Below are 27500 nucleotides of genomic sequence, written 5' to 3'. Positions count from 1 at the left end.
GTTAGTGGTATCACAGTGGTACTGACTGTTAGTGGTACTGACTGTTAGTGGTACTGACTGTTAGTGGTATCACAGTGGTACTGACTGTTAGTGGTACTGACTGTTAGTGGTACTGACTGTTAGTGGTGCTGACTGTTAGTGGTACTGACTGTTAGTGGTACTGACTGTTAGTGGTACTGACTGTTAGTGGTACTGACTGTTAGTGGTACTGACTGTTAGTGGTACTGACTGTTAGTGGTACTGACTGTTAGTGGTACTGACTGTTAGTGGTATCACAGTGGTACTGACTGTTAGTGGTACTGACTGTTAGTGTGTGTGTGTGTGTGTGTGTGTGTGTGTGTGTGTGTGTGTGTGTGTGTGTGTGTGTGTGTGTGTGTGTGTGTGTGTGTGTGTGTGTGTGTGTGTGTGTGTGTGTGTGTGTGTGTGTGTGTGTGTGTGTGTGTGTGTGTAGACTTATTTAACTATACCAGAGGTCCTCACAAGGTCAAATTATATTCCTAGGAGGTTAAGGTTAGAGTTTAGGGGCATAATAGGATTCAGAACGAGACTGAATTATGTGTCCCCACAAGGTTAGTTGTACAAGACTGTGTGTGTGTCATTGGGGTGTGTCTGTCAGAGAGGAAGTGGACTTCCTTCCTGTTTCTCGCCACAGTCACAGGGTGGGGACAGGAAGTGTGTCAGTGTGACTCAGTATTCCGAAACTCCGCTTTTTCGATACCAGAACAGGAGTAACGGTTCAGTACTATAATTAATTTTTTAAAAATAATTATTATAATTTATAAAAAAATACTATAATTATTTTTTTGTTGTTGAACTTTGGTACTTCTGTCAAAATGTGTCTCACGTCGTCTGCTGATTGGAGAGAGGATCAAGTCTATCAGCGCAGACCATGTCACCTTTACACACTTGTGGAAATGTTGAAAGTGTTAATTACTGTTCGCAAAACAATGTCCATACAGGCTAGAATAACTTGACAATGCTATAAGATAGCGGTAGCTTCCAGCTTTATAGGCTAACTTTCCTTTGAGAGCTAACAGCCAGAGCGAACAGCCAGAGCGAACAGCCAAGCTAACAGCCAGAGCTAACAGCCAGAGCCAACAGCCAGAGCCAGCAGCCAGAGCCAACAGCCAGAGAGCCAACAGCCAGAGAGCCAACAGCCAGAGAGCGTACAGCCAGAGAGCGAACAGCCAGAGAGCGAACAGCCAGAGAGCCAACAGCCAGAGAGCGAACAGCCAGAGAGCGAACAGCCAGAGAGCTAACAGCCAGAGAGCTAACAGCCAGAGAGCTAACAGCCAGAGAGCTAACAGCCAGAGAGCTAACAGCCAGAGAGCTAACAGCCAGAGAGCTAACAGCCAGAGAGCTAACAGCCAGAGAGCTAACAGCCAGAGAGCTAACAGCCAGAGAGCTAACAGCCAGAGAGCTAACATTCACTACTCCTCGTACTTTGTGATAATATACCAACCAAAAAAAGCTACATATGTTGATATTCAAAGCTGATCGTCACCAGAAACGTTATTCATTCACTTGATCATCTCTCCCTCCCTGATCCTCTACGAGTGAAGTCGGTCCTGGATCTTAAAGAGACATCGTCCTCTTTTTTTTTTTTTATAAAATTAAAAAATACATTTAGTTCTTCTTTGCTTGTCGATCAGTAGGATAAAATCATACTGTATGTTGTTGGTTTAGTGTTGGTGTGGAGTATCGCGATACTAAAGCTGTTATCGCTATGGAAGTCAAGAGTCTGGTTTCATGACAACTCTGGTGTGTGTGTGTGTGTGTGTGTGTGTGTGTGTGCGCGCGCTATGAAAACAGATTTCGAACATTTGGCTTCCATATTGATTAAATGAAAAATAAATTGCACCAGATTCCCTGGACAGCAGTAGTGCGCTATCTAGGGATTAGGGGGCCAACTCTGGTCAAAAGTAGTGCGCTATCTAGGGATTAGGGGGCCAACTCTGGTCAAAAGTAGTGCGCTATCTAGGGATTAGGGTGGAATTTGGGATGCATCCAATACATTCCCCATGCAGCTCCTCCAGAGGTTGTGTGGGTGGGGGGGAGAGTCTCCTTTCTGGCGAAGGGGGTCTCCTCTCTGTGTGGCCCAGACAACTGCTCCTCCCCACCCTCTGGTTCTCTGGCTGCCAGAGGGTAGAGGTCAGAGGGTAGAGGTCAGAGACAGTACACATGTGGTGGGTGATAGGGATAGAGCCAGTTCACCTAATCCCTAGATTACATAACTTGGTGTGTGAGAGAGAGTTAGTTGTGTGTGTGTGTGTGTGTGTGTGTGTGTGTGTGTGTGTGTGTGTGTGTGTGTGTGTGTGTGTGTGTGTGTGTGTGTGTGTGTGTGTGTGTGTGTGTGTGTGTGTGTGTGTGTGTGTGTGTGTGAGAGAGTGGACCTTCTCCGGTGTTTCGACTATTTCCTGACAGCTGTGTTATAGACTGTTCATGACTGTAATTGATTTCACTATTTCCTGACAGCTGTGTTATAGACTGTAATACATGACTGTATTGCAGATGTTCTGATTGAGACAGGACAAGTTACACCACATGTCACACACACTTGTGGAACACACACACACATTACTGTTCACAAAACAACATACACACACAACACACACACACACACACACACACACACACACACACACACACACACACTCACACACACACACACACACACACACACAGCCTCACACACACACACACACACACACACAACACACAATCTCTCACACACACACACAGCACACACACACACACACAACAGCCAGAGACACACAGCCAGACACACACACACACAGACTAACAGCCAGAGAGCTAACAGCCAGACACACACAGCCACACAGCGACACAGCCAGACAGCCACAGCTAACACAGAGAGCAACAGCCACACCACAGAGCACACAGCACAGCCACAGCCACAGCCACACACAGAGCCAACAGCCAGAGAGCGAACACCACAGAGCACACACACACACACACTCACACACACACACACATAACATACACGCACAAAAACAGCCACACACCACCCACCACACAGCCATTCACACCAAGCCACCCACCCACCAGAAACACACACACACACACACACACACACACACACACCACATCACACACACACACACACACACACACACACACACACACACACACACACACACACACACACACACAAACACACAAAACACACACACACACACACACACACACACACACACACAACACACACACTATATCTTTGTTGTGTCAGGTCTTTCAGTGATCCGTGTCTCTTGCTGATTTATATAAAAACTAACTGTCCAGTGAAAATCTCACTTGTTTTAAAAAGTTAATATTCTGTTAACTCGTAATGTTGTTGATTTAATCCTATACTTGTATTTTGTGATTAAATCAGAACTCAGGAGAGAGAACACTTCAGAACCACACATCTCAAAGAGACCGTTGGCTTGCTACTTCCTCATATAGGATGATGTCATCCTCCTAAAGGAGAATGAACTGGCCAATCAGCGGTCTAATGACCGGGATACGTCCACACCATTCTGTAACTGGGTTAGGCCCACACCATTCTGTAACTGGGTTAGGTCCACACCATTCTGTAACTGGGGGTAGGCCCACACCATTCTGTAATTGGGGGTTGGTCCACACCATTCTGTAACCCACACCATTCTGTAACTGGGTTGGGCCCACACCATTCTGTAACTGGGGTAGGCTCCACACCATTCTGTAACTGGGGGTAGGTCCACACCATTCTGTAACTGGGGTAGGTCCTCACCATTCTGTAACTGGGGGTAGGTCCACACCATTCTGTAACTGGGGTAGGTCCACACCATTCTGTAACTGGGGGTAGGTCCACACCATTCTGTAACTGGGGGTAGGTCCACACCATTCTGTAACTGGGGGTAGGTCCTCACCATTCTGTAATTGGGGGTTGGTCCACACCATTCTGTAACTGGGGGTTGGTCCTCACCATTCTGTAACTGGGGGTAGGCCCACACCATTCTGTAATTGGGGGTTGGTCCACACCATTCTGTAACTGGGGGTAGGTCCACACCATTCTGTAACTGGGTTAGGCCCACACCATTCTGTAACTGGGGGTAGGCCCACACCATTCTGTAATTGGGGGTTGGTCCACACCATTCTGTAACTGGGGGTAGGTCCACACCATTCTGTAACTGGGGTAGGCCCACACCATTCTGTAATTGGGGTTGGTCCACACCATTCTGTAACTGGGGTAGGTCCACACCATTCTGTAACTGGGGGTAGGTCCACACCATTCTGTAACTGGGGGTAGGACCACACCATTCTGTAACTGGGGGTAGGTCCACACCATTCTGTAACTGGGGGTAGGACCACACCATTCTGTAACTGGGGTAAGCCCACACCATTCTGTAACTGGGGGTAGGTCCACACCATTCTGTAACTGGGGGTAGGTCCACACCATTCTGTAACTGGGGTCCACACCATTCTGTAACTGGGGGTAGGTCCACACCATTCTGTAACTGGGGTAGGTCCACACCATTCTGTAACTGGGGGTAGGACCACACCATTCTGTAGTTGGGGTAGGTCCACACCATTCTGTAACTGGGGTAGGTCCACACCATTCTGTAACTGGGGGTACACACCACACCATTCTGTAACTGGGGGTAGGTCCACACCATTCTGTAACTGGGGTATATCCACACCATTCTGTAACTGGGGTAGGCCCACACCATTCTGTAACTGGGGTAGGCCCACACATTCTGTACTTGGGGTAGGTCCACACCATTCTGTAACTGGGGTAGGTCCACACCATTCTGTAACTGGGGGTAGGTCCACACCATTCTGTAACTGGGATGATGTCACACCATTCTGTAACTGGGGGTAGGTCCACACCATTCTGTAATGGGGGTAGGTCCACACCATTCTGTAACTGGGGGTAGGTCCACACCATTCTGTAACTGGGGGTAGGTCCACACCATTCTGTAACTGGGGGTAGGTCCACACCATTCTGTAACTGGGGTAGGTCCACACCATTCTGTAACTGGGGTAGGTCCACACCATTCTGTAACTGGGGGTAGGTCCACACCATTCTGTAACTGGGGGTAGGACCACACCATTCTGTAACTGGGGTAGGTCCACACCATTCTGTAACTGGGGGTAGGTCCACACCATTCTGTAACTGGGGTAGGTCCACACCATTCTGTAACTGGGGGTAGGTCCACACCATTCTGTAACTGGGGGTAGGTCCACACCATTCTGTAACTGGGGTAGGCCCACACCATTCTGTAACTGGGGGTAGGTCCTCACCATTCTGTAACTGGGGTAGGTCCACACCATTCTGTAACTGGGGGTAGGTCCACACCATTCTGTAACTGGGGGTAGGCCACACCATTCTGTAACTGGGGGTAGGTCCACACCATTCTGTAACTGGGGGTAGGTCCACACCATTCTGTAACTGGGGTAGGTCCACACCATTCTGTAACTGGGGTAGGCCCACACCATTCTGTAACTGGGGGTAGGCCCACACCATTCTGTGTCTGGGGTAGGTCCACACCATTCTGTAACTGGGGGTGTCCACACCATTCTGTAACTGGGGGTAGGCCCACACCATTCTGTAACTGGGGGTAGGTCCACACCATTCTGTAACTGGGGTAGGTCCACACCATTCCAACACAGAACAGCTGCTTTTTAAAAAAACATACTAATGACCTGTTTTTGGAAAATCAATCTGGAAACACTGGACAGGTCCTTTATGAGACCTGTAGCCACTGCTGCTGTGTCTCTGTGTGTGTGTCTCTGTGTGTCTCTGTGTGTGTCTCTGTGTGTCTCTGTGTGTGTCTCTGTGTGTGTCTCTGTCTCTGTGTGTGTCTCTGTGTGTCTCTGTGTGTGTTTCTCTGTGTGTGTCTCTGTGTGTCTCTGTGTGTCTCTGTGTGTGTCTGTTTCTCTCTGTGTGTCTCTGTGTGTCTCTGTTTCTCTGTGTGTCTCTCTGTGTGTCTCTGTGTGTCTCTGTTTGTGTGTCTCTGTGTGTCTCTGTGTGTCTCTGTGTGTGTCTCTGTGTGTCTGTGTGTGTGTGTCTCTGTGTGTGTCTCTGTGTGTCTCTGTGTGTCTGTTTCTCTCTGTGTGTCTCTGTGTGTCTCTGTCTTTCTCTCTGTGTGTCTCTGTGTGTCTCTGTGTGTCTCTGTGTGTCTCTGTGTGTCTCTGTGTGTGTCTCTGTGTGTCTCTGTGTGTCTCTGTGTGTCTCTGTGTGTCTCCTACTTTCTTCATATTTCTCTCCTTTCCCTCATTTTACAATTTCTCCTCTCTTCACTCTGCCTCACCCACCTTTCTCTCTCTGTGTGTCTCTGTGTCTCTTTTTCTGTCTCTCTTTCTCTCTCAATTTCTCTCTTCTCGGTCTCTCGCACCTCCTCTCTCTGTGTCTCTGTCTGTCTATCTCTCTCGGTCTCGCTCTCTCCTCTCTCTCTCGGTCTCGCTCTCCGCTCTCTCGGTCTCGCTCTTTCGGTCTCGGTCTCCCCCTCTCTTTCGGTCTCTCTCCCCCTCTCTCTCGGTCTCTCTCCCTCCCCCTCTCTCTCGGTTGCAAGCTGGCTGGTTAGTTATAAATATTTATTTGAAGTACCAGAAGTAGCTGTTGATGTGTGTGTGTTTTATATGTTGACGTGTTCCATGTAACTAATGACAACTGAAGAACCACTGCCGAGATGATCTCTATCTCACACACATGTTCTGTTCAGACACACACACACACACACACACACACACACACACACACACACACACACACACACACACACACACACACACACACACACACACACACACACACACACACACACACACACACACACACACACACACACACACACACACACACACACACACACACACACACACACACACACACACACACAGGTTTAAATAAACTAGGCCGGTGCAGGTTTTAATAGTCCCCTCTCTCCTCCCTCCCTCCCTCTCTCCTCCCTCCCTCTCTCCTCCCTCCCTCCCTCTCTCCTTCTCCCTGTGTGTGTTGGCTAGTAATTGACTGTCCTGGGATTCCCTCATTAGTCTTCAGAGGAGATGTGACTATTAGAGTCGTTAGGCGTGGCCAGCTGGGCTGAGACACGCCCGTCCATCATTATAAAGGACATGTTTGAATAGACGAGTCACAAGACAACTATTTAATATGTTTGGATGTCCACTTCATTGTCTCTGTCTCTCTCTGTGTCTCTCTGTGTCTCTCTGTGTCTCTCTGTGTCTCTCTCTCAATTCAATTCAAGGGGCTTTATTGTAAATATATATATATATAAAAGTTAAATAAACAATAAAAATGAACAGTAAACATTACACTCAAGTTTCAAAAGAATAAAGACATTACCAATGTCATATTATGTATATTTACAGTGTTGTAACGGTGTACACATGTCTCTCTCTCTCTCTCTCTCTCTCTCTCTCTCTCTCTCTCTCTCTCTCTCTCTCTCTCTCTCTCTCTCTCTCTCTCTGTCTCTCTCTCTCTCTCTCCCCCCTCCTCTCTCTCTCTCTCTCTCTCTCTCTCTCTCTCTCTCTCTCTCTCTCTCTCTCTCTCTCTCTCTCTCTCTCTCTCTCTCTCTCTCTCTCTCTCTCTCTCTCTCTCTCTCTCTCTCTCTCTCTCCCCCCTCTCTCTCTCTCCCCCCCCCCCTCTCTCTGTCTCTCTCTCTGTCTCTCTCTGTCTCTCTCTCTCTCAGACAGGGACTATACCAGTTTGTGTGAGAGACAGCCGATTGGTCGATTGCTGTTCCGTCAGTACTGTGACACCAGGCCAGAGCTCAAACGTTGCATCGAGTTCATGGACTCTGTGGTAAGACATTTCTTTCTGTCTCTATCTGTCTCTCCCACCATTTCTCTCTCTCTCTGTCTCCCTCTCTCCCACCATTTCTCTCTCTCTGTCTCTCTCTGTCTCTGTCGCTATCCCTCTCTCCAACCATTTCTCTCTATCTATCTCTCTCTCTGTCTGTTTCTCTCTCTCTCTTTCTCGCTCTCTGTCTGTCTCTCTCTCTTTGTCTTGCTCTCTGTCTGTTTCTCTCTCGCTCTCTGTCTGTTTCTCTCTCTCTTTCTCGCTCTCTGTCTGTTTCTCTCTCTCTCTTTGTCTTGCTCTCTGTCTGTTTCTCTCTCTCTCTTTGTCTTGCTCTCTGTCTGTTTCTCTCTCTCTCTTTGTCTTGCTCTCTGTCTGTTTCTCTCTCTCTTTGTCTCGCTCTCTGTCTGTTTCTTCTCTCTTTCTCGCTCTCTGTCTGTTTCTCTCTCTCTCTTTGTCTCGCTCTCTGTCTGTTTCTCTCTCTCTCTTTGTCTCGCTCTCTGTCTGTTTCTCTCTCTCTGTCTTGCTCTCTGTCTGTTTCTCTCTCTCTCTTTGTCTCGCTCTCTGTCTGTTTCTCTCTCTCTCTTTGTCTTGCTCTCTGTCTGTTTCTCTCTCTCTCTTTGTCTCGCTCTCTGTCTGTTTCTCTCTCTCTCTCTTTGTCTCGCTCTCTGTCTGTTTCTCTCTCTCTGTCTTGCTCTCTGTCTGTTTCTCACTCTCTCTTTGTCTTGCTCTCTGTCTGTTTCTCTCTCTCTCTTTGTCTTGCTCTCTGTCTGTTTCTCTCTCTCTCTTTGTCTCGCTCTCTGTCTGTTTCTCTCTCTCTCTTTGTCTTGCTCTCTGTCTGTTTCTCTCTCTCTCTCTTTGTCTCGCTCTCTGTCTGTTTCTCTCTCTCTCTTTGTCTCGCTCTCTGTCTGTTTCTCTCTCTCTCTTTGTCTTGCTCTCTGTCTGTTTCTCTCTCTCTCTCTTTGTCTCGCTCTCTGTCTGTTTCTCTCTCTCTTTGTCTCGCTCTCTGTCTGTTTCTCTCTCTCTGTCTTGCTCTCTGTCTGTTTCTCTCTCTCTCTTTGTCTCGCTCTCTGTCTGTTTCTCTCTCTCTCTTTGTCTCGCTCTCTGTCTGTTTCTCTCTCTCTGTCTTGCTCTCTGTCTGTTTCTCTCTCTCTCTCTGTCTTGCTCTCTGTCTGTTTCTCTCTCTCCCTCAATTTCCTCTCAACCCCCCCTCCTTTTCCTGCTTCCTCTGCTAGCTCCCATGAGAAAGGACTGGGCCTGAGTTTGGGCATGCAGATGAGGGGAGGGGTCTTGGGGGCCTGGGAGTCAGAGGATTGGTAATGAGAGAAAGAGAGAGAGGAAGTGAGAGGGGAGAGAGGGGGGAAAGAATGAGAGAGAGAGGGAGAGAGAGAGAGCGGTGGAGAGAGAGCTTGGGAGGGATGGGGCATGAGCGCTGGAAGGGGAGCCTGTCAGAAAAATATCTGCCCCTCCTCCTCCATATGCTCCCTCTCCATGAGGTTAAACCCACGTCAGAGTCCTGTCCCCTGGGTAGGTGGACTAACACAGGCCCAGGCTTGTATCCCGGCCCCTGGAGGTGTCTGAGAAATGAACAAAAACCCACTGCTTGTTTAGTGAACACCAACATTAGTCTGTTCTCTAAACCATGTCCATGTTCGGTCACCTTGGTTCACAGACCGACCGATGCATCGTGGACTGAGCAGTGGTGTTAGTCTAGTCCCTCTGGCCCGAATGGCACTCTGTTCCTATTGGCCGGTGGACATTTTGTTTCTCTGACTGTGTTATTGTCTGTGACATCATCATATGGGGACATCATGCTGTGGTGTTGTAGTTCTATGGAGACATCATGCTGTGGTGTTGTAGTTCTATGGAGACATCATGCTGTGGTGTTGTAGTTCTATGGAGACATCATGCTGTGGTGTTGTAGTTCTATGGAGACATCATGCTGTGGTGTTGTAGTTCTATGGAGACATCATGCTGTGGTGTTGTAGTTCTATGGAGACATCATGCTGTGGTGTTGTAGTTCTATGGAGACATCATGCTGTGGTGTTGTAGTTCTGTGGAGACATCATGCTGTGGTGTTGTAGTTCTATGGAGACATCATGCTGTGGTGTTGTAGTTCTATGGAGACATCATGCTGTGGTGTTGTAGTTCTATGGAGACATCATGCTGTGGTGTTGTAGTTCTATGGAGACATCATGCTGTGGTGTTGTAGTTCTATGGAGACATCATGCTGTGGTGTTGTAGTTCTATGGAGACATCATGCTGTGGTGTTGTAGTTCTATGGAGACATCATGCTGTGGTGTTGTAGTTCTATGGAGACATCATGCTGTGGTGTTGTAGTTCTATGGGGACATCATGCTGTGGTGTTGTAGTTCTATGGAGACATCATGCTGTGGTGTTGTAGTTCTATGGAGACATCATGCTGTGGTGTTGTAGTTCTATGGGGACATCATGCTGTGGTGTTGTAGTTCTATGGAGACATCATGCTGTGGTGTTGTAGTTCTATGGAGACATCATGCTGTGGTGTTGTAGTTCTGTGGAGACATCATGCTGTGGTGTTGTAGTTCTATAGAGACATCATGCTGTGGTGTTGTAGTTCTATGGAGACATAATGCTGTGGTGTTGTAGTTCTATGGAGACATCATGCTGTGGTGTTGTAGTTCTATGGAGACATCATGCTGTGGTGTTGTAGTTCTATGGAGACATCATGCTGTGGTGTTGTAGTTCTATGGAGACATCATGCTGTGGTGTTGTAGTTCTATGGAGACATCATGCTGTGGTGTTGTAGTTCTATGGAGACATCATGCTGTGGTGTTGTAGTTCTATGGAGACATCATGCTGTGGTGTTGTAGTTCTATGGAGACATCATGCTGTGGTGTTGTAGTTCTATGGAGACATCATGCTGTGGTGTTGTAGTTCTATGGAGACATCATGCTGTGGTGTTGTAGTTCTATGGAGACATCATGCTGTGGTGTTGTAGTTCTATGGAGACATCATGCTGTGGTGTTGTAGTTCTATGGAGACATCATGCTGTGGTGTTGTAGTTCTATGGAGACATCATGCTGTGGTGTTGTAGTTCTATGGAGACATCATGCTGTGGTGTTGTAGTTCTATGGAGACATCATGCTGTGGTGTTGTAGTTCTATGGAGACATCATGCTGTGGTGTTGTAGTTCTATGGAGACATCATGCTGTGGTGTTGTAGTTCTATGGAGACATCATGCTGTGGTGTTGTAGTTCTATGGAGACATCATGCTGTGGTGTTGTAGTTCTATGGAGACATCATGCTGTGGTGTTGTAGTTCTATGGAGACATCATGCTGTGGTGTTGTAGTTCTATGGAGACATCATGCTGTGGTGTTGTAGTTCTATGGAGACATCATGCTGTGGTGTTGTAGTTCTATGGGGACATCATGCTGTGGTGTTGACAGTGGGGACATCAGTGTCTCTTCCTACCAGGCTCTGTACCAGCTGGATGTATAGACGTGGGGTAACAGTGTAGTTCTATGGAGGACATCATACCTGCTGGATGTTATAGTTCAGTGGGGTAACATCTCTCTCCTACCAGGCCCTGTACCAGCTGGATGTATAGGGACAGTGGGGTCAGTGTCTCTCCCCTACCAGGCCCTGTACCAGCTGGATGGAGACAGTGGGGTAACAGTGCTGTACCAGGCCCTGTACCAGCTGGATGGAGACAGACATGTGGGGTAACAGTGTAGTCTCTCCTACCAGGCCCTCTACCAGCTGGATGTTATAGACAGTGGGGTAACAGTGTCTCTCCCCTACCAGGCCCTGTACCAGCTGGATGTTACCAGGCCCTCTACCAGCTGGATGTATAGATCATGTGGGGTAACAGTTGTCTCTTCCTACCAGGCCCTGTACCAGCTGGATGTATAGACAGTGGGGTAACAGTGTCTCTCCCTAGCCCTGTACCAGCTGGATGACATATGACAGTGGGGTAACAGTGTCTCTCCCCTACCAGGCCCTGTTGCTGGTTGTATGGAGACAGTGGGGTGAGTGTCTCTCCCTACCAGCCCTGTACCAGCTGGAGTATAGACAGTGGGGTAACAGTGTCTCTCTCCTACCAGGCCCTCTACCAGCTGGATGTATAGACAGTGGGGTAACAGTGTCTCTCTCCTACCAGGCCCTCTACCAGCTGGATGTATAGACAGTGGGGTAACAGTGTCTCTCTCCTACCAGGCCCTGTACCAGCTGGATGTATAGACAGTGGGGTAACAGTGTCTCTCTCCTACCAGGCCCTGTACCAGCTGGATGTATAGACAGTGGGGTAACAGTGTCTCTCCCCTACCAGGCCCTGTACCAGCTGGATGTATAGACAGTGGGGTAACAGTGTCTCTCCCCTACCAGGCCCTGTACCAGCTGGATGTATAGACAGTGGGGTAAAAGTGTCTCTCTCCTACCAGGCCCTGTACCAGCTGGATGTAGACAGTGGGGTAAAAGTGTCTCTCTCCTACCAGGCCCTCTACCAGCTGGATGTATAGACAGTGGGGTAACAGTGTCTCTCTCCTACCAGGCCCTGTACCAGCTGGATGTATAGACAGTGGGGTAACAGTGTCTCTCTCCTACCAGGCCCTGTACCAGCTGGATGTATAGACAGTGGGGTAACAGTGTCTCTCTCCTACCAGGCCCTGTACCAGCTGGATGTATAGACAGTGGGGTAACAGTGTCTCTCTCCTACCAGGCCCTCTACCAGCTGGATGTATAGACAGTGGGGTAACAGTGTCTCTCCCCTACCAGGCCCTGTACCAGCTGGATGTATAGACAGTGGGGTAACAGTGTCTCTCCTACCAGGCCCTGTACCAGCTGGATGTATAGACAGTGGGGTAACAGTGTCTCTCTCCTACCAGGCCCTCTACCAGCTGGATGTATAGACAGTGGGGTAACAGTGTCTCTCCCCTACCAGGCCCTGTACCAGCTGGATGTATAGACAGTGGGGTAACAGTGTCTCTCTCCTACCAGGCCCTGTACCAGCTGGATGTATAGACAGTGGGGTAACAGTGTCTCTCTCCTACCAGGCCCTGTACCAGCTGGATGTATAGACAGTAGGGTAACAGTGTCTCTCTCCTACCAAGCCCTGTACCAGCTGGATGTATAGACAGTGGGGTAACAGTGTCTTTCTCCTACCAGGCCCTCTACCAGCTGGATCCGGATGAGAAGAGGAAGGACTGTGGAATCAGAATGTTGGAAACGTACTTCAACAACGGGGTGAGTAGCCAATCAGAGTAGGTTTAGGGGTGAGTAGCCAATCAGAGTAGGTTTACGGGGTGAGTAGCCAATCAGAGTAGGTTTAAGGGGTGAGTAGCCAATCAGAGTAGGTTTAAGGGGTGAGTAGCCAATCAGAGTAGGTTTACGGGGTGAGTAGCCAATCAGAGTAGGTTTACGGGGTGAGTAGCCAATCAGAGTAGGTTTACGGGGTGAGTAGCCAATCAGAGTAGGTTTACGGGATGAGTAGCCAATCAGAGTAGGTTTCTTCACTAACGGATGATGGAAGGTCCGGTGCCAGATCAACGGTTTGTCATCGTATTCTACAACAGCTGATTGAAACTAACGCTGGTTGGAAACACAGTCAACTCCACATGTAAGTGGGTTCATGTTGCTGGTTGGAAACACAGTCAACTCCACATGTAAGTGGGTTCATGTTGCTGGTTGGAAACACAGTCAACTCCACATGTAAGTGGGTTCATGTTGCTGGTTGGAAACACAGTCAACTCCACATGTAAGTGGGTTCATGTTGCTGGTTGGAAACACAGTCAACTCCACATGTAAGTGGGTTCATGTTGCTGGTTGGAAACACAGTCAACTCCACATGTAAGTGGGTTCATGTTGCTGGTTGGAAACACAGTCAACTCCACATGTAAGTGGGTTCATGTTGCTGGTTGGAAACACAGTCAACTCCACATGTAAGTGGGTTCATGTTGCTGGTTGGAAACACAGTCAACTCCACATGTAAGTGGGTTCATGTTGCTGGTTGGAAACACAGTCAACTCCACATGTAAGTGGGTTCATGTTGCTGGTTGGAAACACAGTCAACTCCACATGTAAGTGGGTTCATGTTGCTGGTTGGAAACACAGTCAACTCCACATGTAAGTGGGTTCATGTTGCTGGTTGGAAACACAGTCAACTCCACATGTAAGTGGGTTCATGTTGCTGGTTGGAAACACAGTCAACTCCACATGTAATTTGCCTTTAAACTGGTTCATGTTGTCTGGTTGGAAACACAGTCAACTCCACATGTAATGGGATCATTTGCTGGTTGGAAATACAGTCAACTCCACATGTACAGTGGGTTCATGTTGCTGGTTGGAAACACACACACACACACACACACACACACACACACACACACACACACACACACACACACACACACACAGCTTTGGGAAAGTATTCAGTTGACTTTATACATTTTGTTACGTTACAGCCTTATTCGAAAATGGATTCAGTAGTTTTTTCCCCCCCTCATCAATCTACACACAAACACAGTACCCGATAATGACATCACAAACACCCCATAATGACATCACAAACACCCCATAATGACATCACAATACCCCATAATGACATCACAAACACTCGATAATGACATCACAAACACCCCATAATGACATCACAAACACCCCATAATGACATCACAAACACCCCATAATGACATCATTAACACCCCATAATGACATCACAAACACCCCATAATGACATCACAAACACCCCATAATTACATTTACATTTAAGTCATTTAGCAGACGCTCTTATCCAGAGCGACTTACAAATTGGTGCATTCACCTTATGACATCCAGTGGAACAGCCACTTTACAATAGTGCATCTAAATATTTTAAGGGGGGAGGGGGTGAGAAGGATTACTTTATCCTATCCTAAGTATTCCTTAAAGAGGTGGGGTTTCAGGTGTCTCCGGAAGGTGGTGATTGACTCCGCTGTCCTGGCCGTGAGGGAGTTTGTTCCACATTGGGGAGCCAGATACAGTTTTGACTTGAGCGGGAACTTACTTCCTCAGTGGTAGGGAGACGAGCAGGCCAAGGTGGATTCAGTGCCCTTATTTGGGTGTAGGGCCTGATCAGAGCCTGGAGGTACTGAGGTGCCGTTCCCCTCACAGCTTCGTAGGCAAGCACCATAATGACATCACAAACACCCCATAATGACATCATTGACACCCCATAATGACATCACAATACCCCATAATGACATCACAAACACTCCATAATGACATCACAAACACCCCATAATGACATCATTAACACCCCATAATGACATCACAAACACCCCATAATGACATCACAAACACCCCATAATGACATCACTAACACCCCATAATGACATCACAAACACCCCATAATGACATCACAAACACCCCATAATGACATCATTAACACCCCATAATGACATCACAATACCCCATAATGACATCACAAACACTCCATAATGACATCACAAACACTCCATAATGACATCACAAACACCCCATAATGACATCACAATACCCCATAATGACATCACAAACACCCCATAATGACATCACAATACTCCATAATGACAAAGCAAAAACAGGTTTTAGGACATTTTTGCTCATTTCTTAAAAAGTGTAAAATTGGAATATATAATTTACATACGTATTCAGACCCTTTACTTTGTTGAAGCACCTTTGGCAGCGATTACAGCCTCCAGTCCTCTTGGGTGTGACGCTACAAGCTTGACACACCTGTATTTGGGGAGTTTCTCCCATTCTTCTCTGCAGATCCTCTCAAGCTCTGTCAGGTTGGATGGGGAGCGTCGCTGCACAGCTATTTTCAGGTCTCTACAGAGATGTTTGATCGGGTTCAAGTCCAGCCTCTGGCTGGGCCACTCAAGGACATTCAGAGACTTGTCCCGAAGCCTCTCCTGTGTTTTCCTGACTGTGTGCTTAGGGTCGTGGTGCTGTTGGATGGTGAACCTTCACCTCTGTCTGAGGTCCTGAGCGCCCTGGAGAAGGTTTTCACCAAGGATCTCTCTGTTCTTTTCTCCGTTCATCTTTCCCTTGATCCTGACTAGTCTCCCAGTCGCTGAAAAACATCCCCTCAGCATGATGCTGCCACCTCCATGCTTCACCGTAGGGATGGAGCCAGGTTTCCTCCAGATGTGATGCTTGGCATTCAGGCCAAACAGTTCAATCTTGGTTTCATCAGACAAGAGAATCTTGTTTCTCATGGTCTGAGAGTCTTTAGGTGCCTTTTGGCAAACTCCAAGCAGGCTGTCATGGATGCCACTTCTCAGTAAAAGGCATGTCTGGCCTCTCTACCATAAAGGACTGATTGGTGGAGTGCTGCAGAGATGGTTGTCCTTCTAGAAGGTTCTCTCATCTCTACAGAGGAACTCTAGAGCTCTGTCAGAGTAACAATCAGGTTCTTGGTCACCTCCCTGACCAAGGCCCTTCTCCCCCGATTGGTCAGTTTGACTGGGCGGCCAGCTCTAGGAAGAGTCTTGGTGGTTCCAAACTCTATTCCAAACTTCTATTTAAGAATGATGGAGGCCACTGTGTTCTTGGGGACCTTCAATGCTGCAGAAATGTTTTGATACCCTTCCCCAGATCTGTGCCTCAACACAATCCTGTCTCAGAGCTCTACGGACAATTCCTTCGACCTCAAGGCTTGGTTTTTTGCTCTGACCTGCACTGTCGACTGTAGGACCTCATATCTGTGTCTAATTTTCAATAAATGTCCAAAAATTTATAAAAACATGTTTTGACTTTGTCATTGTGGGGTTTTGTAAGTCTCTCTGCTAAATGACAAAAAATGAAAATGTAAAACGTGTGTTTTTGTATCTATATATATATATATATATATATATTTCTTCTCCCATTTTGAATTCAGGCTGAAACAGACTGTGGAATAAGTCAAGGGGGATGAATCCTTTCTAAAGGTAGTTCAGTTCATCAGTAAATAAATATTATATTATATATTATATATTCTCTCTCTCTCCGTCTAGTCGGCAGCCCATCTGAGAGATATACCTCAGGAGTTGGTAGGGGAGTGTCGTGAGAAGCTGGAACAGACGCCCTGCAAGGAACTCTTCAACGACTGCTGCAAGTATGTCTGTCTTCTTATTGGTCAGCTCGCCTGTCAATCAGGGTATCACCTGGCATTCATTGGTCAGCTCACCTGTCAATCAGGCTATCACCTGGCATTCATTGGTCAGCTCGCCTGTCAATCAGGGTAGCACCTGGCATTCATTGGTCAGCTCGCCTGTCAATCAGGGTATCACCTGGCATTCATTGGTCAGCTCGCCTGTCAATCAGGCTATCACCTGGCATTCATTGGTCAGCTCGCCTGTCAATCAGGGTATCACCTGGTCATCACATTGGTCAGCACACCTGTCAATCAAAGAGCTACATATAATTAAGTGGTCTGGCTATTGTATCTGGGGGGCCATTTTTGGAATGATGGTTGTGTTGTAATTGTGGGGCAGGAAGATTTAACTGAATCCTAATGCCAGAGGTGAAAAGGTGAAGCGAGGGAGAACTCAACAAGCAAAGAGTTTTTCTGTGGAGGTCAATGAGAGAGAGGGTGGAATTTGGTTATATATTTAAAAAAATGTAATGGTTTATTTGCTACGTGTGGCTTATTTGATCAAATAAATGTTTCTTTTGGTAATACTTCGGTTGTTACGAGTGTATTGGTATAAGATACGTGATATCCTGGAAACCTCGAGGGAAAGACATTACGTTGGAGTTGTGCCTGGTGGTCACTAGTTACCACAGCCACAAAGTCTTAAACCCTCCCTATTTCTACAATTTCTCTTCGTAAAATGTGATTTTAAACTTAACCTTAACCACACTGCTAACCTTATGCCTAAATCTAACCTTAAATAAAAACAAAAAAAAGCACATTTTTGTTTTATGAATTTGTACGGTATAGCCAATTTAGACTTTGTGGCTGGGGTAACTAGTGGAAACCGGTGTGTCTGTTGTTCACGTGCGTATCCGCTCTCTGATTGGCTAGAATGGTCCCACCTGATCCGCCCTCTCATTGGCTAGAATGGTCCCGCCTGATCCGCCCTCTCATTGGCTAGAATGGTCCCGCCTGATCCTCCCTCTCATTGGCTAGAATGGTCCTGATCCGCCCTCTCATTGGCTAGAATGGTCCCGCCTGATCCGCCCTCTCATTGGCTAGAATGGTCCCGCCTGATCCGCCCTCTCATTGGCTAGAATGGTCCCACCTGATCCGCCCTCTCATTGGCTAGAATGGTCCCGCCTGATCCGCCCTCTCATTGGCTAGAATGGTCCCACCTGATCCGCCCTCTCATTGGCTAGAATGGTCCCTCCCACCTGATCTTTCCTCCTCCCAATGTAGTACTTGATAAACAAAAGGGATTTTTAACAAGCTTCTTGGAATGTGTTGTAACCCCATTTGGAGAAGATGTGATAATTCATGGACGTTGACGTCAGTTTGGCTTCGATGTGATGGGTGGAGGATTTGGCTTTTCAACGGGTCCTGGCTCCTGGCTTTGTGTGTTTTTGGCAGGGATGCCCAACCCTGTTCCTGGAGAGCCATCGTAATGTAGGTTCTCTTACAATCCTAATCTCCTGATTCTAATCATCAGCTGGTTGATAAGATTAATCAGGTTAGTTAAAACCTACAGGAGGGTTTCTCTCCAGGAACAGGGTTGGAGTTAAAACCTACAGGAGGGTTTCTCTCCAGGAATAGGGTTGGAGTTAAAACCTACAGGAGGGTTTCTCTCCAGGAACAGGGTTGGAGTTAAAACCTACAGGAGGGTTTCTCTCCAGGAACAGGGTTGGAGTTAAAACCTACAGGAGGGTCTCTCTACAGGAGGGTCTCTCTACAGGAGGGTCTCTCTACAGGAGGGTCTCTCTACAGGAGGGTCTCTCTATAGGAGGGTCTCTCTACAGGAGGGTCTCTCTACAGGAGGGTCTCTCTACAGGAGGGTCTCTCTATAGGAGGGTTTCTCTATAGGAGGGTTTCTCTACAGGAGGGTTTCTCTACAGGAGGGTTTCTCTACAGGAGGGTTTCTCTACAGGAGGGTCTCTCTACAGGAGGGTCTCTCTACAGGAGGGTTTCTCTACAGGAGGGTCTCTCTCCAGGAGGGTCTCTCTCCAGGAGGGTCTCTCTATAGGAGGGTCTCTCTATAGGAGGGTCTCTCTATAGGAGGGTCTCTCTATAGGAGGGTCTCTCTCCAGGAGGGTCTCTCTATAGGAGGGTCTCTCTCCAGGAGGGTCTCTCTATAGGAGGGTCTCTCTATAGGAGGGTCTCTCTATAGGAGGGTCTCTCTACAGGAGGGTTTCTCTATAGGAGGGTCTCTCTCCAGGAGGGTTTCTCTATAGGAGGGTCTCTCTACAGGAGGGTTTCTCTATAGGAGGGTCTCTCTCCAGGAGGGTTTCTCTATAGGAGGGTCTCTCTACAGGAGGGTCTCTCTATAGGAGGGTCTCTCTATAGGAGGGTCTCTCTATAGGAGGGTCTCTCTCCAGGAGGGTCTCTCTACAGGAGGGTCTCTCTACAGGAGGGTCTCTCTCTAGGAGGGTCTCTCTATAGGAGGGTCTCTCTATAGGAGGGTCTCTCTATAGGAGGGTCTCTCTCCAGGAGGGTCTCTCTATAGGAGGGTCTCTCTATAGGAGGGTCTCTCTCCAGGAGGGTCTCTCTCCAGGAGGGTCTCTCTCCAGGAGGGTCTCTCTACAGGAGGGTCTCTCTACAGGAGGGTCTCTCTATAGGAGGGTCTCTCTATAGGAGGGTCTCTCTACAGGAGGGTCTCTCTCCAGGAGGGTCTCTCTACAGGAGGGTCTCTCTTGTCAACTGAGGCTGCAGTTAGGAAGCTTCTGAAACTTTTTTAAGACACAAACTGTTTAGAGAGTTGTGTGTGTGTGTGTGTGTGTGTGTGTGTGTGTGTGTGTGTGTGTGTGTGTGTGTGTGTGTGTGTGCGTGTGCGTGTGCGCGTGTGTGTGTGTTGGAAAGAGCCCAACTCTGTCACAGTAATTATTATGAGGGATCTGGCACCTGGAACAGTATTAAACACACACACACACACACACACACACACACACACACACACACACACACACACACACACACACACACACACACACACACACACACACACACACACACACACACACACACACACACACACACACACACACACACACACACACACACACACACACACACACACACACACACACAGTGGTGCCAAATGGACGTGAGCAGCAGGAGAGGGCATCCGGACGCCTGGCATGGGCACAACAACGGCCTCAGTGTTCACCACACACACACACACACTGATTTGCAGGTGTCATAGTTTCCTGCTCTCAGCCCCAGAGCCAATAGAGGGGACACATCAGAGACGCACTACATGGCCAAAAGTATGTGGACACCTGCTCGTCAAACATCTCATTCCAAAATCATGGGCTTTAATATGGAGTTGGTCCCCCTTTTGCTGCTATAACAGCCTCCAGTCTTCTGGGAAGGCTTTCCACTAGATGTTGGAACATTGCTGCTATAACAGCCTCCACTCTTCTGGGAAGGCTTTCCACTAGATGTTGGAACATTGCTGCTATAACAGCCTCCACTCCCCTGGGAAGGCTTTCCACTAGATGCAGGAACATTGCTGCTATAACAGCCTCTACTCTTCTGGGAAGGCTTTCCACTAGATGTTGGAACATTGCTGCTATAACAGCCTCCACTCTTCTGGGAAGGCTTTCCACTAGATGTAGGAACATTGCTGTGGGGTCTTGCTTCCATTCCGCCACAAGAGCATTAGAGAGGTCGGACACTGATGTTGGGCGATTAGGCCTGGCTCACAGTCGGCGTTCCAATTCATCCCAAAGGTGTTCGATGGGGTTGAGGTCAGGGCTATGCGCATGCCAGTCAAGTTCTTCCACACCGATCTCAACAAACCATTTCTCTATGGACCTCACTTTGTGCACTGGGGGTATTGTCATGCTGAAACAGGAAAGGGCCTTCCCCAAACTGATGCCATACAGTTAAAGCATCTAAAATGAATCATCTAGAATGTCATTTAACATGTCCCTTCCCTGGAACTAAAGGGGCCGAACCATGAAAAAAACAGACCCATTATTCCTCCTCCACCTTTACAGTTGGCATTATGTATTCGGGCAGGTAACGTTATCTCCTGGCATCTGCCAAACCCAGATTAGTCTGTCGTACTGCCAGATGGTGAAGCGTGATTCATTCCAGAGAACGTGTTTCCAGAGTGTTACTGCTCCAGAGTTCAACGGTGAACAAGCCTTACACCACTCCAGTTGGCGCTTGGCATTGCGCATGGTGATCTTAGGCTTGTGTGCGTCTGCTCAGCCATGGAAACACATTTCATGAAGCTCCCGACGAACAGTGTTTGTTATTGACGTTGCTTCCAGAGTAGTGAGAGTTGCATCCGAGGACAGATGATTTTGATTTTGACTTTGACGAGCTACACAGCAACTCGGTAGTCCCGTTCTATGAGCTCGTGTGGCCTACCACTTCGCGACTGAGCCGTTGTTGCTCCTAGACGTTTTCCCACTTACAGTTGACCTGGCACAGCCAGAAGAGGACTGGCCACCCCACATAGCCTGGTTCCTCTCTAGGTTTCTTCCTAGGTTTTGGCCTTTCTAGGGAGTTTTTCCTAGCCACCGTGCTTCTACACCTGCATTGCTTGCTGTTTGGGGGTTTTAGGCTGGGTTTCTGTACAGCACTTTGAGATATCAGCTGATGTACGAAGGGCTTTATAAAAACAAAAGATTTGATTCGACCTACTAACACAGTAGTTTTAACATCTTTTTTTTTAAACTGTTTTAATTTTCCGATGATGCAGAACTTTTTAACATTTTCTTCTTCAATTATTATTATTTTGTTATACGTGGAAATATATATATACGCATTTTTCACATTATTACACTGGTATTGTGCTGAAGATGAAGTCACATTTTCACGTAGTCGTGCGTTGATGTGTATTTGGTGTCAGTTGGACTGGAAGTTAGGATTCGTCCCCCAAAAAAAGTTTCCAGAGCTTATTCCCTTATTCCTAATGGGAAACACACACACACACACACACACACACACACACACACACACACACACACACACACACACACACACACACACACACACACACACACACACACACACACACACACACACACACACACACACACACACACACACACACACACACACACACACACACACACACACACACACACACACACACACACACACACACAGAGTAGTCAGACTTTATGAAGAATACACACACAGGTATGTCTCTCCTTTCTGTCTCTCTCTCTGTTCTATAACCTACTCCTCTGTCTCTCTCTCTTTCTCTCTCTCTCTGTCTCTCTCTCTCTCTCTCTCTCTCTCTCTCTCTCTCTCTCTCTCTCTCTCTCTCTCTCTCTCTCTCTCTCTCTCTCTCTCTCTCTCTCTCTCTCTCTCTCTCTCTCTCTCTCTCTCTCTCTCTCTCTCTCTCTCTCTCTCTCTGTGTTTCTCTCTCTCTCTCTCTGTTTCTCTGTGTGTGTGATAACTTAAAGTTCAAACAGTCAGAATGGGGAGGGAATCTCTCTCTGACGTACCAGGGTTCTCCCTCGGGACAACTGGAATCGCGGAACACCGTTTGGAGCAGCAGAACGTTACTTTGGAAAAACAATTATTTTCTCAGTCTGGGTTAGAGACATGAGCTGGGGCAAGAATTTCTCTCTCTCTCTCTCTCTGTGTGTGTGTGTGTGTGTGTGTGTGTGTGTGTGTGTGTGTGTGTGTGTGTGTGTGTGTGTGTGTGTGTGTGTGTGTGTGTGTGTGTGTGTGTGTGTGTGTGTGTGTGTGTGTGTGTGTGTGTGTGTGTGTGTGTGTGTGTAAACGCGCACATATTCATATGTGAGTGGCTAGAAAATAGGTTTTGTGTGCTTTTCTAGTTTTAAACAGTTTACTACAGTTCAGTTTGAAGGGGTTATGACAGTTCAAATAGGCAGTATAGTATACTGAACAACAATATAAATGCACCATGTAAAGTGTTGGTCCCATGTTTTACGAACTGAAATTAAATATCCCTGAAATGTTCCATACATAAAAAGCTGATTTCTTTTTTTCTTTTTTACATTTTGTGCACAAATTTGTTTACATCCTTGTTAGTGAGCAGTTCTCCTTTTGCCCCAAGATAATCCATCCACCTGACAGGTGTGGCATATCAAGAAGCTGATTAAACAGCATGACACAGGTGCACCTTGTGCTGGGGGGGTCCAATAAGGCCACTTTTTAAAATGTGCAGTTTTGTCACACAACACAACGCCACAGATGTTTCAGGTTTTGAGGGATTGGCATTCTGACTGCAGGAATGTCCACCAGAGCTGTTGCCAGAGAATTAAATGTTCATGTGTCCACCTCCGTCTCTACCATAAGCCACCTCCAATAGCCGCCTTCTGGTTAAAGACACCATGATTAGCACTAAGATACAGAATGAACATTTACTGTTGTGTTTTGGGGGGGTCTGAAGTGATGTGCGTTTCTCTCTCTCTCTGTCTCTCTCTCTCTCTCTCTCTCTCTCTCTCTCTCTCTCTCTCTGTCTCTCTCTCTCATATGCTCTTATAATTCACACACACACACACACACACACACACACACACACACACACACACACACACACACACACACACACACACACACACACACACACACACACACACACACACACACACACACACACACACACACACACACACGCCTGGCTGGGTGTGATTTTTCCAGTGGACCTCCCGTTGTTTCTGAAGCGTTTCTCAGAATTCCAGTTTCCTGGTTGAACTGTCTGGAATGTTCTGGAATGTTCTGCCATTCAGACATATTTACACATAGCTTATTTTCGTTTTATCCACTCTGTTCTGGAGCTCCGCTTTCAACAGGGTACATGGATATACTCACACAGGAACACACACACTCACACTCATGCATGAACACACACACACACACACACACACACACACACACACACACACACACACACACACACACACACACACACACACACACACACACACACACACACACACACACACACACACACACACACACACACACACACACACACACACACACACGTAGGAACACACACACTCACGCAGGAACACACACACTCACGCAGGAACACACACACTCACGCAGGAACACACACACTCACGCAGGAACACACACACTCACGCATGAACACTCGCGCACGAACACACACACACTCGCGCACGAACACACACATTCGCACATGTGCACAAACAGATGAAAACAAGGTGTCTGTTTTTGATAAAGTGTGCGCGTGTGTGTGTGTGTGTGTGTGTGTGTGTGTGTGTGTGTGTGTGTGTGTGTGTGTGTGTGTGTGTGTGTGTGTGTGTGTGTGTGTGTGTGTGTGTGTGTGTGTGTGTGTGTGTGTGTGTGTGTGTGTCTATAAACCTGAACATCCAGAGAGAAGGTTAGGGAAGGTTAGAAATGGTTGATAAAAGGTTAGAGATGGTTAATATAAGGTTAAGGATCGTTGATATATGGTTACAATGTGTTGATTAAAGGTTAGTGATGGTTGATAGAAGGTTGGAGATGATTGATTAAAGGTTTGGATTGGTTTAAAGATGGTATATCTAAAGTTGTGGTCCAAAAGGTTTGGGGAGACAGAATGGTGCAGAGTTTGGTTTGGTTGGAAACAGTGGATTTTAGATTTGGTTGTAATGCGGGGGGGGGGGGGGGGCATATCTTGGATATGTTAAACTCAGTGTTTTTTCTCTCTCGTTCTCGTTCTCTCATTCGCTCTCTCTCATTCTCTCTCTCTCGTTCTCTCTCTCTCTTGTTCTCTCATTCTCTCTCTCGTTCTCTCTCTCGTTCTCTCTCTCTCCTTCTCTCTCTCTCGTTCTCTCTCTCTCTCTCTCGTTCTCTCTCTCTCTCTCGTTCTCTCTCTCTCTCTCTCGTTCTCTCTCTCTCGTTCTCTCGCTCTCTCGCTCTCTCTCGCTCTCTCATTCACTCTCTCTCGCTCTCTCACACTCTCTCACACTCTCTCTCTCTTGTTCTCTCTCTCGCTCTCATTCACTCTATCTAATTCACTCTCTCTCTCGTTCACTCTCTCGCTCTCTCTCTTACACTCTCTCTCTCTCTCTCGTTCACTCTCTTTCCTCCAGTATTGTTCGGGAGTACTTGAGTGGCGCTCCGTTCTCGTCCTACCAGGAGACGATGTACTTCTCTCGCTTTCTGCAGTGGAAGTGGCTGGAGAGGTGAGAGGTCATGAGTCAGTCAATCTGTGTTTCTTCTTCTCTCTCACACAGGGTTTCTTCTCTCTCACACAGGGTTCTCTTTCTTCTTCTCTCTCACACAGGGTTCTCTTTCTTCTCCTTCTCTCTCACACAGGGTTCTCTTTCTTCTTCTCTCTCACACAGGGTTCTCTTTCTTCTTCTCTCTCACACATGGTTCTCTTTCTTCTTCTCTCTCACACAGGGTTCTCTTTCTTCTTCTCTCACACAGGGTTCTCTTTCTTCTTCTCTCTCACATAGGGTTCTTCTTCTCTCTCACACAGGGTTCTCTTTCTTCTTCTTCTCTCACACAGGGTTCTCTTTCTTTTTCTCTCTCACACAGGGTTCTCTTTCTTCTTCTCTCTCACACAGGGTTCTCCTTCTTCTCTCTCACACAGGGTTCTCTTCTTTTTCTCTCTCACACAGGGTTCTCTTTCTTCTTCTCTCACACAGGGTTCTCTTTCTTCTTCTTCTCTCACACAGGGTTCTCTTTCCTCTTCTCTCTCACACAGGGTTCTCTTTCTTCTTCTTCTCTCTCACACAGGGTTCTCTTTCTTCTTTTTCTCTCTCACACAGGGTTCTCTTTCTTCTTCTCTCTCACACAGGGTTCTCTTTCTTCTTCTCTCTCACACAGGGTTCTCTTTCTTCTTCTCTCTCACACAGGGTTCTCTTTCTGCTTCTCTCTCACACAGGGTTCTCTTTCTGCTTCTCTCACACAGGGTTCTCTTTCTTCTTCTCTCTCACACAGGGTTCTCTTTCTGCTTCTCTCTCACACAGGGTTCTCTTTCTGCTTCTCTCACACAGGGTTCTCTTTCTTCTTCTCTCTCACACAGGGTTCTCTTTCTGCTTCTCTCACACAGGGTTCTCTTTCTGCTTCTCTCTCACACAGGGTTCTCTTTCTGCTTCTCTCACACAGGGTTCTCTTTCTTCTTCTCACACACAGGGTTCTCCTTCTTCTTCTCTCTCACACAGGGTTCTCCTTCTTCTTCTCTCTCACACAGGGTTCTCCTTCTTCTTCTCTCTCACACAGGGTTCTTCTCTCTCACACAGGGTTCTCTTTCTTCTTCTCTCTCTTACAGTCAACCAGTAACCTTCTGTGTGATAACTAAAACACACAATTTCTCTCTCTCCTACAGGCAACCAGTAACCAAAAATACCTTCAGGCATTACAGAGTACTAGGAAAAGGTGGATTTGGTGAGGTGAGTGCTTTTTAACCCCGAGTGAGTTGACTGTTTGACCCCGAGTGAGTTGACTGTTTGACCCCGAGTGAGTTGAGTTTGACCCGAGTGAGTTGACTGTTTGACCCCGAGTGAGTTGACTGTTTGACCCGAGTGAGGCGACTGTTTGACCCCGAGTGAGTTGACTGTTTGACCCCGAGTGAGGCGACTGTTTGACCCCGAGTGACTGTTTGACCCCGAGTGAGTTGACTGTTTGACCCCGAGTGAGGCGACTGTTTGACCCCGAGTGAGGCGACTGTTTGACCCCGAATGAGTTGACTGTTTGACCCCGAGTGAGTTGACTGTTTGACCCCGAGTGAGTTGACTGTTTGACCCCGAGTGAGTTGACTGTTTGACCCCGAATGAGTTGACTGTTTGACCCCGAGTGAGTTGACTGTTTGACCCCGAGTGAGTTGACTGTTTGACCCCGAGTGAGTTGACTGTTTGACCCCGAGTGAGTTGACTGTTTGACCCGAGTGAGGTGACTGTTTGACCCTTAGTGAGGTGACTGTTTAACCTTCAGTGAGTTGTAACTGTTTGTAACCTTAATAAGGTGACTTAATAATGTGTGTAACCTTAATAATGTGTGTAACCTTAATAATGTGTGTAACCTTAATAATGTGTGTAACCTTAATAATGTGTGTAACCTTAATAATGTGTGTAACCTTAATAATGTGTGTAACCTTAATAATGTGTGTAACCTTAATAATGTGTGTAACCTTAATAATGTGTGTAACCTTAATAATGTGTGTAACCTTAATAATGTGTGTAACCTTAATAATGTGTGTAACCTTAATAATGTGTGTAACCTTAATAATGTGTGTAACCTTAATAATGTGTGTAACCTTAATAATGTGTAACCTTAATAATGTGTGTAACCTTAATAATGTGTGTAACCTTAATAATGTGTGTAACCTTAATAATGTGTGTAACCTTAATAATGTGTAACCTTAAGAATGTGTGTAACCTTAATAATGTGTGTAACCTTAATAATGTGTGTAACCTTAATAATGTGTGTAACCTTAATAATGTGTGTAACCTTAATAATGTGTGTAACCTTAATAATGTGTGTAACCTTAATAATGTGTTAATAATGTGTGTAACCTTAAGAATGTGTGTAACCTTAAGAATGTGTGTAACCTTAAGAATGTGTGTAACCTTAATAATGTGTGTAACCTTAATAATGTGTGTAATGTGTGTAACCTTAAGAATGTGTGTAACCTT

General features: G+C 46.9%; 1 protein-coding gene and 1 long non-coding RNA gene across 3 annotated transcripts in view; both read left to right on the top strand.

The window, feature by feature from the left end:
* Positions 1 to 7732, top strand: part of LOC124024364 — a 40914-nt gene extending 33182 nt beyond the window's left edge. The window contains exon 3 of the long non-coding RNA XR_006836976.1: positions 7695 to 7732. This is a non-coding gene — a long non-coding RNA (uncharacterized LOC124024364). The remainder of the gene's footprint in view (positions 1 to 7694) is intronic.
* Positions 7733 to 12970: 5238 nt separating this feature from the next.
* LOC124024363 (G protein-coupled receptor kinase 5-like) overlaps positions 12971 to 27500 on the top strand; it is a 41592-nt gene continuing 27062 nt past the window's right edge. For both annotated transcript variants that reach the window (XM_046338303.1, XM_046338302.1), the window contains exons 1-4: positions 12971 to 13025; positions 16796 to 16896; positions 24951 to 25043; positions 26195 to 26258. In XM_046338303.1, coding sequence (XP_046194259.1) covers positions 12999 to 13025; positions 16796 to 16896; positions 24951 to 25043; positions 26195 to 26258 — 285 coding nt within the window. In that variant the 5' untranslated portion in view covers positions 12971 to 12998. The remainder of the gene's footprint in view (positions 13026 to 16795; positions 16897 to 24950; positions 25044 to 26194; positions 26259 to 27500) is intronic.

This window comes from Oncorhynchus gorbuscha, unplaced genomic scaffold, assembly GCF_021184085.1.
Source record: "Oncorhynchus gorbuscha isolate QuinsamMale2020 ecotype Even-year unplaced genomic scaffold, OgorEven_v1.0 Un_scaffold_1836, whole genome shotgun sequence".
NCBI lineage: Eukaryota > Metazoa > Chordata > Actinopteri > Salmoniformes > Salmonidae > Oncorhynchus > Oncorhynchus gorbuscha.
The sequence above is the reverse complement of the archived record's forward strand: the minus strand, read 5'-3'. Positions and strand labels throughout refer to the sequence as shown.